General features: G+C 38.8%; 1 protein-coding gene across 3 annotated transcripts in view; it reads left to right on the top strand.

Annotated features, from left to right (window-relative positions):
- The first annotated feature begins 3,080 nt into the window (after positions 1-3,080).
- Positions 3,081-14,245, top strand: part of map2k5 (mitogen-activated protein kinase kinase 5) — a 78,113-nt gene continuing 66,948 nt past the window's right edge. For all 3 annotated transcript variants that reach the window (XR_005636057.1, XM_039773507.1, XM_039773508.1), the window contains exons 1-3: positions 3,081-3,305; positions 4,190-4,238; positions 4,828-4,895. Coding sequence is in view for 2 of the 3 variants with exons in the window: in XM_039773507.1 (XP_039629441.1) it covers positions 3,171-3,305; positions 4,190-4,238; positions 4,828-4,895 (252 nt within the window). In the remaining variant the exon portion in view is untranslated. The remainder of the gene's footprint in view (positions 3,306-4,189; positions 4,239-4,827; positions 4,896-14,245) is intronic.

The following is a 14,245-nucleotide window of genomic DNA, read 5'->3' as shown; positions in this document are numbered from 1 at the left end:
TGGCAACATCGCCAGCAAATCATCTACAAAAGCTATTTTGCCTCAAAATGAATGAACCATGGGCTGACCCTCAACCACCGAGCCACAAAGTATTTCAGTCCCATCCTGGCATTGCAGATGACTTGTGTGTTAATGGAATGTCACTGCGTGTGTTAACAAAAGCAGCATCGTTCTCACTAGGTGCCCCTTTTGCAATAAGTGCTGTTAATTGCCCTAATTACGTTAGGAAAACAGAATGGCTCTTCGGTGTCAAAATCAACTCATAAGCCACCCATCATCATTGGAAAAAAAGTCCTGCCAGACTCTAAAAGTTCATTGCTTTTGTATGTGGCCATTTGCATTGATTTCTAGGAGCACCAAACAAGCTGTGTTTTCTCAAACCCTTAGGCTATGAAATAGGCTGTGGGACATGAGATTTAGACCTTTGTGTGTTTTTACTGCACTTTCGATAGCCTTATAAACTGACAAAAAAAATAAGCTCTTCAATGCCAGTACATAATATTGTCTCTCTTAAAACAAAACTAAAATAGAGTCTGTACATCATTTTTATCACTTCTGAGGCTTAATATTTTTGTCACATCAACCCACATCATAATAATGGCTCAGTAATATGAATTGCACAAGTCAATTGCAGTTTAGCTGAATGAGCAGCATTTTACTGGCCTACCTTATCAAGTGTGTCCTCACTTCATCATCTCCCCGAAATGATGCGTACGGATGGGTCAAAGTTGATATAAAAATACGCAAGTTCTTCTTCTTCTTCTATTCTGAGTTGTGGCAGTTGGCAGACCAGCTTTAATGTACTTTACTACCACCTACTGAACTAGAGTTTGAAGAGGAAACAGTGAAAGTACCCTATCCTCTGTACTTCTAATCATACATTATATAATATAAACCTTTTTATTTTAAATATCCATGGATAATCTTATGATATTCTGTATACTCTTGTCCACATCCTAATAAAATACCCATTGTGATAGAATTCTGTTCCCTCAACTGCTTCCTGTTTTACACACGCTCCACATTTCAACAATATGTGTTCTACTGTTCGTCAATAACAACAATGTCTGCGCATCCCAGTATTATACTTTCCAATTTTAAGTAAAGTATAATTGAATCGAGTATGACCAATCTTTAGCCTTGACATTATATCTTCCTTCTGCCCAATTAGATGTAACTTTCTTTTGAATGCCATAGACATGTCTTTCAATTCTTTATCTTTTTCTTGCCAGATTGCAAATATGGCCTGTTTGATAAAAATGTTTGCCTCCCCTTACTTACTGGTATATTTAAATCAATATTTTGCTTTTTCAGTGATTGTCTGGTGAGTTTGTCTACAATGTCATTTCCTTCCACGCCGATATGTGCTGGAATCCACAAGAATGGCATCACAATTCCCAGGTTTTTCAGTTGTTACAAACTCTGTCTGATTACTAACATAATATCTTATCAGCATGCAGATATTCCAACCTTTAAGCTGCTCAATACAGATAATAAAACTAAACAGATCTCAACATTTCGAGGTTGTACCTACCATAGTGCTAGTAAAATTGCCACCAGTTCTAGAGTGTATACTTATAACTTATCAGATAATCTTTTCTTGCCCAAAAATTGAATTTATGGGATGAACCAGGCTACCTCTGCACAGACAGTATTAGGGTCTTTTGATCCATCCATGAATGGCATGGCCATAATATTGACATTGTACATGTTTTATTGATGCTCTCCACTGATTGTTATGTCCCATGTTCTGATATTCTCCTCTGTGGAGTGATATCTACCTTTGGTAGAGGTATTAACCATTGAGGAGTTATTGATAATGCCACACTTGCAGCATACATGGCTTTAGTAAGATTTGTGTCTTCTAGTTTATTACTAATCCATCCAAAATTATTAATCCTGCTGTTAAGATGTTCCCAGCAATCTGTAAATATATTCTTTGTTGGATGTTCATCTTCATGACGATAAAGATGAACCCAATATGCCATTGCTAAGTGAAGCCTGTTTAAATGTAAAGGCATCTGGACCCCTTCCACCTATACTGCGGAGACAGGAGAACATGAAATTGCTCCACAACGCATTCATAAAGCTTATATTCCACCTAACGTTTCCAATACAGATGGAGTAGTAGACCTGTAAGCAATAGCCTAAACACACCCATGATCGATTGCTTTTCTTACTAATGCATAGTATAGTGTATTGGGAGGCTTTCTATCTGCCCCCCAATCATACCCCACTACACATCTAAAGACACTAAGTAAAACCTTTCACTTTCCTATTATTTTGTAAGTGTGATGTTTCCAAGTAACTCTCATATCCATCCACATTCCCATGAATTTCACCACTGACATCTGTTCCATAGATTGTCCATATAATGTCAGATCAACTGTTGGCTTAGATGTTCTTTTACTAACACAAACAACCCGAGTCTTTGGCACAGAAAATCTAAATCTCCATTGTGCACCCCACTCCTCCACCAACTGTGAAGTTAAGATTTCTGTCTCTTTTCTACGCAGTCCCCATCATCAGCATATAATGACTTACATATCCCAATATCAAGAGTATTGAAAATATCATTATATTTAATAATATCACATATTCACGTTCTCCCGTTAAGTTTTCTCTTATAAATCCCGACTTTTGGTGGAAAGGTACGCACATTTAAAGCCTATTTTTTAAGTTTTTTAAGCTGACGATAACGCACTGCAACTGACCCACTGAATCCCTGCATTGAACTGGATGGTGGGAAGCTGTCAACAGCTTTAAAAAGTAGGAATATTTGTATGAGTCCTAGCTGCTTTTGGGTCGTTTAAAAATAATTCTGACAGCACGTCAAGGCTTAAAGTTTTAAAGGAAGCATCTCACTAGATCGCACTAAACGTTCGAGATCAAAAAACTACACCATTTCGTTTGTCTCACTTTTTATGCGTTTAAACACGGGCAATTGTTTTTGGGATCCTTTTGATCCAAAAGATAAGGAACCTCGACTCTCTGCCATAAATCCATACGCCACTCATAAAGATGGCGGACTCAACTTCTTCGAAAGGTCACAGCACAGTTTTGCTTCCGGTTGTCTCAAGCCTGTTCTTCTCGGAGAAGCAGGCCGCGCTCGGTGCGCAGTTCCGGAGTGGCGCGGTGCGGCGCTGCTGGGACCATGTCAGCGGGTTGGTATGCTTCTGCTGTTTTGTAATTCTGTCGGCGATATGGACAACCAGGTATTAGTCATTCGTATTAAAGTTCCCGACGGGGTGGACGTTGACTGGACTGTGCATCCGGCTTCACCTCTTCACTTCAGAGACGTGCTGGTAAGTGGGGCTGGGCTACCAAGATTTAATGGGGGGTGTTAACTCGTTTACACCACTTAGGGTCCTACCCATAGTGAAAGATTAATTTTATTGGGTGGTATGTATATCGGGAGCCACTGTTATATTTTAGTGATGCTAGAAAATTTAGTTGTGCGCTGAACCGTGACTGTGGCAAAGCTGGAAGAAGAACTTCAAAATGTGTGGAGAGTCCAACATTTTACTAAATTAATGGGGGCTCATAGGAACCATTGGCAATAGGGGAGAATCCAAAGGTGCTCGGTCCAAGTGTACAGAAGGTGCACAAGTATGTTGCCTCAAAGAGATGCAGCAAGTTTGAATTTGGGGTCCTCAGTCGACAGAGCCATCAATACCTGGCTAATGCAGTCTCCTCTTATGCAGTTATATTGTAACAGGTGCGTGGCCTGGGAACAACATGCATAAGTCTTTAAATTGGGGGCCTCCTCTGATATGAAAACATTTACAGAAGTTCACGAGTCCTCTTGGGTTTTGAGGCACAGTGACAGCTCACTTGCACCACGCCGTCTGCTTCCATTGCACCCAAGAGTAGCCCAAGATGTTGTATGTAAAAGTAGTGAAAGGTTTGGGAGAAGTGGCAAGCCTATGATGCACACTTAAAACTTTGCTTTCCAGTGGATTTAAAGGGGTGAGGCAAACAGACCAAGATTGTTGGTGATTGAGATTGAATAGATAAAGGCATTGTGTTTTTCAGTCCATTCTGGCAATTACAAAAAAAAAAAGTTAATGATGGAGTTCTGGTAACTTGAGCAAGTTCATGGCTGAGCCGTGAACTAAAATTAAGTATCCATTGTGTGATTTTTGTGTATTATTGTGAATACTGAAATCAGTGTTTCTTTTACTTTTAGGATGTGATTAGTCAAGTCCTGCCTGATGCGACAACTACAGCTTTTGAATGTAAGTCCCCCACCCCCTGGTTTTCATTTGTTGTTAATTAACTGAACCTCTAATGTTCACACACCTCTATACACTGAAGTGCAAGACAAAACTAAAAACCAAATGGGCTTCACCTACAAGTTGGCATACAGCTATATATAAGTATGAACAGTTGGTTGACTTACAATGTTCAGATCATAACTGTGTTCTTCTGATTTACATGAGTAGTAACCCTGAATCCTAGAAGACCGAGTCAGTGTGGTATAGTGGATATAACCTTGGACTTCAGAACCCAGGGAAATGGGTTCAAATCCCGCTGCTGATACTCTGAGACATGACTGAGTCATGTCATTTGCCTGTGCTCCAGTTAGAATAATAAAGGAGACGTAACCAATTATATCTCACAGTAGTGTAAGTAGCCATGGTGATAGGTAATACATTTGTCACAGTGATTGTTGAAACCCTCCTTATGCAGTCTGTGACATAAACAGCTTCTTGTATCCTGTATTAATATTTTATGGCAGGGTGGTAGTGTTTTTCTGTTCCTGATGCTAAAACTTAAAATTTCATTTTGTAAAGGGTAAGCCCTTGCTTTATCTATCTCTTGCAGATGAAGATGAGGATGGTGACCGGATAACTGTCAGAAGTGATGAGGAAATGAAAGCTATGTTATCATATGTAAGTAACAGCGTCTGTGGGTTTTTTTTTATTTTATTAGTATTCCTCCCCCCGCACCCCAAACACACCATCATTGGCAACCTAAGGGCAGTGCACCTGGCATATTCCTTGTTTATTTTGCTTTTTAGAGGTTAGTACCAGACCCCACCCCCACCCCCACCCCCACCCCCAAATTGCTTATGCTTGCCTGCAGGTGGACATGGGCAGCTAAGCGAGACGTTTCCTGCAGCAGCATCTGCCTTCTTTGACACCTTCTCTTTGGTCTGTGTGTTTGGACCAATGTTTGGGATGGGGCTGGCCCGCTGAGTGCTGCCTAAGGCAGCAGTTTGCACAGCTGCTGTAGCTGTTTATTGATGTGCCCCAGCGGCTTGGGTGCGCGTGGGCTCTAATTTCCAGCACCACTGAGGAGCAGGTCACATACCCCTTATTTTTATTTTATATTTTAAACATAACTACTCTCATACTTAATGCTCACATCAGAGACATTAAGAGTAATAGATTTTAATGGTTTTTCCATTAGGTGCAGTGTAGGCTAAATGAACTATCAATTTTTATTATTTATTATGCAGTACTTAAAGTTACGGCTCATTAAAAATTTACCCCTGGGCTCAAAAATTTTTCAAAATCTACTTTCAGCTGTAGACGTCTTTAACCCCCTATCTGACTTGAATGGTATCTTAGCCACAGGCTTAGTCTGAACTGATTTGGAGATGCACACTTTCTTTCATCTTATTTATTTTCTTGAAACTTGCTTGTCCTTTTTTTTTTAAATAGATGACGGGTGCAGCACTTTTGGTATATCCACAAGTGATATTAAACAGGTATCTGCTGTCTTAAGATGACACATTTACTCTGACCAGGTTGCAGTACATCAGCTTGACTCTAAAGATTGCCTGAGGTAGCTTCTGACTAGATCAGATTCTAGGTATGGTCCTCCAGATCTCTTTCAGTTGTTGCCTTGTGCAGCACCTTTTCAGAGCAGTTGTTTTGCCACTGTCACCGCTGGCAGGACTGTCATTTGGTGAAGGGTGCAGTGAGCTGTCACTGTGGGCTCCAGATTATCCACTGGTGCGGCTGTGTCAAGATGCTGCCTGTGTGAGTTTCCGAGGTACACGTTTATGCCCCAGTCTACAATAACCTGCTGTGAAAGTCTGCAGGCTGTCTTTCGTGTTGCTGGGTATAATAACATGTCAGTCCAGCTCTAATGCTAATATGTGTATTTGTCAATCAAGTCTCCTGATGTCCTTTAAAGTTTGGCATAATACCCTGTTAAAGGGAGGTTGCAGGGCACAGTAACCTATCAGTGTGGGGTGCTTCAGTAAAATAAGCAGGTATTGTGAGTCTCCCTGGCTGCCTTCTTATATTGTTAGGGATATAATCTCAGTGTAGATTTTTTTAGAATGTTTTGTGTTCTCAGTGAAGTCTGAATGTGCTCTCAGTTGCTGAGTGTGCTGTATTTTGATGTTGCTGGACTGTTTGTGGCAATTAATATTTCTTTCTGGGCCAGACAAGTTCTGACTTCAATATAGAGGGTTTCCAGAATCACGTTCTAGTTGTTGTCTGGTAGTAAGCAAGTCCTCAGACTTCCTTGATTTGCATGGTGATACAGTGCACACTGATAAGGATTAGCTGTCCCAAGGGACATTTGTGCTTACAGGAAGGGGGCTCATTTAAGGAAACTGTATTAGCAATATAGGGTCCTGCTTCTCCGCCTACATCTGAGATGCCTAATCTCCCGTCTTTCAGTAAATGAGCTGCAGTTCTTTTTAATAGTTTTTTTACTCCTTGAGGGATAACCGTGCAAAACATGCTGATTAAAGAAAAAAAAGCCTAATACAGGTGCAAAGTGGAAGCAGTGGGGTCTTATGCAAGGGTTATGCATTTAGCAATTATTATATTCATATTCAAAGCATGGCGATTTCGCTCATGTGGCTGTTTACGTTCCACTGAGACGGAAGATTGTGCTGCGGCACGGCTAATTCCAGATGACTGGATACCTATTATGTGAAATGAATAGAAATTTAAGGGGCTGATATGAAAAAGTTAAGCAAGCAATTCATTCTACACTTGACCTTTGCCATTAGAATTCAATTTATTGAAAATGTGTGACTGGAGACAAAAGTCTGGTGACAGTACAGGCCTATCTATGATTAAATTGCTACCGCCCCTTCTCTGACCTATTGGTTACTTTCACACAAAGTGAATCATACAATCATTAGCTTATTTGTTTGTTGTCATCACAAGCTTATTTTAGAAACTTGGGGTTTCCAAAATAATACCCTGTTTGACCTGGTTGCCTCTGCAGTGGCCTGTTGCTTCCAGTGCCTTGCTTGTTTTACCCTTTACACCCAACCCCCTCCCAAAGTTTAGCTCTTTATCTGTACAGGTGACGATTTTAATGCACTGCAGTAGATTAGATGTTAATTGCTGCCTTAATCAATGAAATAGGCAATTGTTAAGCGAATTGATTGGGTAAGCCTGTAGTAAGTGCTAGGCCACAGGAGCTTACCTAAGTTAAAGTGGGAAGGGCACACTTTGCCAGAGGTACAAACCAAAGCTTATTTTCTTTTTAAGAAGGAGTTCTGATGAGGAGGGTTGAATGCGATGCCAGTTTAGTAGCAGGCATAGTTGGGAAAGGACTCGATGGACTAATGATACACTCTCTAAAACTTGTAATGGTTTTTCTGAAAGGGTTTTTTTTCCAGCAAATAGTAAACTACAGTATTGTACAAAGTTGAACTAAATGTTTTATATAAATAATGGCTTAAATATTTAAAAATAAGTAAGTATGAACTAAACTTAAAAGTATTCAACATATATGTAAACAGAAAGGCTAAGTATAACCTTTAATCGTTAGTGTGAAAAAAAAAAACAGTAGACTTAAACAAAAAAATAACTTTCATATCCTCAGGATTAATATAAATAGTTGTGAGGTAAAACATAACCTGTTAAACAAGCCTTTTGCTTTGAATTTAGTGCTTGAAAATGAGAGTGTACATTTAGTGCAGATCAATTTTTTGTCCAGCACTGATTTTGAAAACAGTCAATTTTTCTTTGTGTAATATAATGTGGCAAATGAAGCCAGCTGATGTAAGACATTGTTTTATATTCATAATATCCACCAATGTGATCTGCTGTTACAGACTTTGAATATATTGGTTAGAGTACCTTTCCAGAGAAATTTACATTGTCTCAGATTTACACTAGCATTCAAATGTTTAGAATAGTTCTTGACATGACTGATTTATAATTAATCACATACTGTATTGACTGCAAAACTCCATGTTCAGCAGCCATTAAATCAGTGTGCTAATGGTAAACTCTTTTAGTTTACTCATAATTAGTTATTTAAATGCTAATTGGTTACTAGAGAAGCCTTTGTTATTGTTTTTGCACACTTGAAACCCATTATTATGGTTAATAAAGCAAGTGCATTTGCTTTTGTTGGGTTGCAAGGAACTGAATTTCCTGACGTTTCTCAAGAAAGATGTCTGTGTATTGTTGTTTTGTGGAATGTTATTCCATGCGATTGCCAAGAAACCAAAGATTTCATACAGATGTCTTCAATAGTGTCTTGAGAAAAGAGGACAAACTGGATCTAACCAGGATAATAATAATAATTCTTTACATTTATATAGTGCTTTTCTTGCTACTAAAAGCACTTGCACAAAGAGGACCCAGGATGTGAACCCATGATCTCTTTACTGTGAGGCAGCAGTGCTACAATTGGTTAGAAAAAGAAGGGAAAGGCCCAGATGCACAGCTGCACAAGATGATAACTAAACAAGAATCTAGAGTTTGAGAAACAGGTGCTTTAAGGATCCTTGGTTGGCTACTTCCTTAAATACACACCAAATCTCTGTTATCTACAGCAGTGAAAAGGCAACCCTTTAGAATTAAAAAAAATAAATAAAATAAAGCTGTATATGAAACTGACAAATTAGTTTGGAATCACCCAAAAATCCACCTCCCAATATCTGTTATCCTTTACACATTTTTACCTTTTCACTGTTGCAGATGACACTGGCATTTTTTTAATGGGATGTTGATGACTAACCAAATTCCTAAAACATGTTGTGTTTTCAAAACATTAGATGCATAGGAACGAAAATAAACAGTTAATTTACTTTTTTGATATCAATTACATGGTGTTGAAAATTGTTTTTCATGAACAGTCATCACTAGTTCTTCACATGTGGTTTTGTTCCAACTTCCAAGAACCCCCCTCCACAAAAAAATAAAATCTGTGCATATTGGATGCTACTTAAAAGTCCAAAAGCCACTCCATTAAATACAATGAACATATTACTTAATATTATGAATTTTGGCACAGTGGTTAACATACTTGATAAAATTCGTAAGATTGCCAAAAAAAAAAATCAACCCCCCATTTTACACATAATCTACCCAAGGCAACATGGTTTGAATTTGAATTTGAATGTTCTCATTGTGTCTATAGGGTGGTCCAGATCTAATTATGCAGTTTTCATTACGCTATAACTTTAAGTGTAAGTTTATTGCATAGAAAATCATCCAAAAAATTCTGGAACTGGAATCGTCCCTGCATAAATTAAAGTCATTCAGACAATCTGGATCTGCATAATTAGATCATGGACCACTCTGTTTGTATGTTTCCTCCACATCCCAAAGAAGTGCACTTTAGCTGAACTGACAATTCCAAGCTAGCTCTTAATGCTCATTCTCTTTGATGGAGGTTTGTTTTTTGTTTTGTGTCTTAGTGCTATTGGGACAGGCTCAGGCTTGTGACGATGCAGGTTCAGCTCCACACTCCCATCATTGTTTGGGAGCCCTTGAACCCAACACCGTCGATAGATATAACCGAGGTGAGCTAGACAGTGGAGGCAATAACTGAGCAAGGGATGGTAAAAATGTGCAAAAGTGCTTTTATTAAAAGACAATCAAAAACAAAGTGTTCAAATAAAGTGCAGTGCTTTCAAAATGAGTCATTAAATAAATAATCCCATGAAAGAAATGTGGAGGTTAAAAACATACAAAAAAAAAACCAATCCTTTAAAATCAGAGGTTAAAACATCCAGCAGGAAGCAATCTTTAAAAACAACAAGCTCAGTGCTTCTTCCCGTTTGGTGTCTCACCTGCTTCTCCCGCTTGGGCTTAGCAGCAGGTAAGATGCTCTCTGCAGCTGCCCTTTTCCCTTCACTCACACACGAGACTGGAGACCTCCCGATCCCTGGCTTCGCTCTGGCACTCATCCCAGCCTCGAGACTTGGTTCAATCCAACGGCCAGTTGGATACTCCCCGACCAAGCCTCGTGACTCCCACTGCCTTTCGAGCCTTCTGCGGCCAGTTGCCTTTCCCTGGTCACTCCTGCTACCTGCTCGCTCGGCGGGAGCAACTTCCAACTCCAACGCCTGGGTTGTCGGCCTAACACCCAGCTTCCTCGCAGCTGACCACGAGTGCTCATTCGCTGGCCCTCACGTTCCTTGTCTCTCTCTCTCATTGACTTGCTTCCTCGCTACCTGTAACCTCCGTCCTTTTCGTTTTATTTTTCATTTTCATCGATCTGTCCTCCCATCCGACTCGCGCTTCTTTTTATATTGCAAGGGGTCATAGCAGCTGCAGCACATTAGCCACGGGAACAATCACGGATGTGGGCAGTCCCTCGCCTGTGCACTCAGTGAGAAACTCCCACACCACATATCACCCCATGGCTTGCTATGGCCACCATGCCCCCTCACTAAGCCGCCTCGATTGTGGTGATTATTTATTTAAAACTGAAACGGCCTTTGTTAAGCGAGCTGTGGACCCATAACACCACAAGGCTCCTAGTAACAGAGTTCAGTATTAAGCAGATTTTAGAAAAGGAGATGTGAAGGAAGATTCATGTTAGTTTGCAGCTGATTCTTTGTCTTGTCAAATCTTACGTTTAAATGTTGAGTTTTGTTTTCACTGGAAACTTTTCACACAACTGGAGACACTGTCTTTGCAGCATTTGATGTACCAGCAGCAAAGCTTTCATAACTTTCTTTTTTTTTTTCTTATAAATGTAGTAAACTGGACTTATTCCAGCCATGTATATTATTTACAGACTCAAAGGAATGTCCAGCTTTAATTACATCCAAAGTAACACTTTTCTCCACCATTTTAGTTGTAAGTTGACTCGCACTTGAACAAGGTAAACCTTTACATCCCAGATATAATAAAGGTCACAGGTGACTGAATCTGAAAATAATAGCGCAATTTGCAGAACACTATCAAATGCAAAAAAAATAAACATGCAGCTATAGTGCAAGTGGGACGCTAAGAATCATGGGAGAAACTGCCAGGACAGCAGGGCTTGTCTTTACTTTTGGCCTGTTGTACTGTGTTCTTATGTTTTGCACAACCTATAGAGCGAGATTCACTCTTCCAGAGAGTAAAGGTGTGTTGGCCAAGCATGCCAGTAAGAATTCCTTTGTACTTGAACCATACAAAATGCATCCCATGCAATACTTCTCAGATGAAGACCTTGCATTTATTAAAGATCCAATGCCATTGGCCACCTACATGTGCGGAAAAAAAAAACATTGTGGAATATAGCTAACCTGAACTTGACTATAAAATGAGTGTTGCTAGTCACTTATAAGTTGCCTGTCCTGGCACATTTTCATTCCCACTTTTTATATTTCCCATCTTAACCCTGTTCATTTGAAAATCACTAGGAGATTGAGATTCTAGGAAGCAAGGGCATGAAGGCTGGATATCTTGTCGACTGGTTTGGTTATAATCCAGAGGAACTCTTGGGTGGCAGGAAAGGATGTTCATTCTCCTCAGTTGTTGGAAAGAAATAACCTGTGAAACATTGCCAAGCCCGATGTTTATGCCTGGAGTATTTGGATTAGGGAAGGGGTGTGTCATAATAAACATATTGTAGTTTCTATTGTATTTTTTATGACAGTATTTTGTTTATGCCTATTTATATTTGCATTATTTATATTTATGTTAGGTTTACTTTGTGGTGAGGTTAGATTTGTCTGGGCCATGGAATCGTGAGTCAGATCCATTCATTAATGCTGTTTTTCCTTAATTTGTCTAGGAATAGCCAACAATTTCTTTCCAGTCAGGATCATGTAGCTTTTGTATGTATATGTATGTATTGTGTGGGTGTGAATGTATATAACATGATATACAGTATGTTGTGGCAGGGTGTAGAAATAAGTCTAAGAGGTGAAGAATATTTAACGCACAAGTCCAACAAAAGCAGAGCCTTCCTGGCATCAATAAGCAGCCCTTTGGACAAAATTAAATAGTACCTGAATCCAGTGTTTTGTCATTTGAAAGTAGGTTTGTTTTCAGAGGAGCTCTGCCCAGCAGTTGGCACTGCTCCTCAAAAAACGCATCCTCCCGGGTAAGGGAGTGGGTAATTTTCTATTATCGTGACGCAAAGACTGGCCTACCCGAACTACAAATACAAACCTTAAAGTTAGTGGGGAAGGAGCATAGTTCTCTATTGGTCCCTGATGTTAATGTCCCTTTTGGGTGCCTAATCTTAAAATTCCAATTAGGTGCCTAATCGTAAGTTTTCCGTCTTGCGTCACAATAATAGAATTTGCATCACGATAACAGAAAAGTACCCAGGAATGCTTTCTCTCATGGCCAATTGTATGTAGCATTTTTAAAAGTATGGTGCTCCATTGAACTAAAGTAAGCTCCTGTGTTTATTTTTTTTAAAGCTACAAATGTTGTACACAAAACATATCTATTATGTGCAAAAAATAATTATAGTATATAGACACTATTAACTGACGCTATTTTTTATTTATCTATGTATTTTTGTCCTTTAGTGTGTCAGTGCAAAAGAACAAATTACATGTTAAAAAAAATTTTTGTAATTTGTTAAAAAAAATAAAATGAAGTAATTGGCCTCTTTTCAAACAATAATTGCATAATAATTACTTTGTAGTGCATGATTAAACAAGTATAACAAACAGGTGCTAATGGTCAATGATATAATGAGCCAATTGAAACAAACGGATTACCTGAAAAAGAAACCGTTGGGGAATGAAACAAACTGGGAGAAGGATAACCAAACAAAAAGGCAGATTTGACAGTTTATCGTTCAAATCATCAATTCTTACAAAGGGGGCATAGCAAGAAGAACTTTGTCGATTTCAGTAGATGGTATGGTCTACACAGGCCCCTGATCTCAACATCGTTAATGACGTCTGGGATTACAGAAGCAGTCAGTCTGCAGAGAGGCAAATTCTCCAAAATGCTTGGAATAAACTATCAATTGACATGTTTAGGGTTAAAGATAATGGGCATTTCAAATATTGATTTGATTTTGCGTTTTACTGCTTACTGCAATTTTATAATAAAGTTTTTAATGTTTAGAAACTTTATTTTTAAAAGTGTCTTTTCAACATTTATTTTGAATGTGCTTTAGTTTGCCCAGTGCTTTGTATGTGTATAAATGACTGTTACACTCCCTTTCACAGTGTAGTCCAAAAAAAACAAAAACAACCAACCCATGAAAGTTGTTGACACTTTCAACATATGTAAACAGAGGAACATTTGGCTTTCATCCAGATAAAGGTGATATACGTAAACAAATGACACATAAAATTGACATGATTTATTAATTTTACTAATCTAAATTAACAAAAATTCAGATTTGTCACGTGGAATAAGTAAGTACACACCTACATTTATCACCACTTCAGAGGCATCTCATTAGAATCCAGTGTTCAAGATTTGGTCCCAATTATTAGAACCTACTTAGGGAGTCTTCAGATGGACCCTGTTTTATTTAAACCACAGATTATGAGGTTCTGCTTTTTTCTTTGCTATTTACATGTATGGTGCCATCATACCGTTATTAAATGAGCTCAGAAAGAAGGTTGTAGATGCCTGTGAGTCTAGAAATTGATTTTAAATGATCACCAAAATTATTCAAAATCAGTCATCCTTTATGTGTAATGCCTTGGTGTTGAGTTGTGATCTTTCTCTCCAGAGTGACAATTTGTATCAAAGTAGTCTTTATGAAAAGTGCCAAGTCCAGTGGCCTGACTCAAGGCAGTATGGCTGTAGAGTCCAATTTTTGTCCACTTTCAGATGATGGACTGCTTTGAACTCCATGGTATGTTCAGTGCCTTTTTGAGGTGGTCTTCACCCTTGTCACAGATCTCTGCTCTTCTACCATTAAGATATTAATACATGGACATTACATTTCATTTCATTTTGTTTGCACAGATTTGTTTACATGTGTTAGCATGTTATTTACCAATGTTTAGCAGACCGATTTAATTTATTTATTTTTTTTTGTCCTTTGAGATCCCTACCACCAAAACAATTTCATCTGACATAACAAACCAACTAGTTTATTGCTCACT

The sequence above is a fragment of the Polypterus senegalus genome, chromosome 12 (assembly GCF_016835505.1).
Source record: "Polypterus senegalus isolate Bchr_013 chromosome 12, ASM1683550v1, whole genome shotgun sequence".
Classification (NCBI taxonomy): domain Eukaryota; kingdom Metazoa; phylum Chordata; class Cladistia; order Polypteriformes; family Polypteridae; genus Polypterus; species Polypterus senegalus.
Note: the sequence above shows the minus strand (reverse complement) of the source record. Positions and strands in the feature narration are given on the sequence as shown.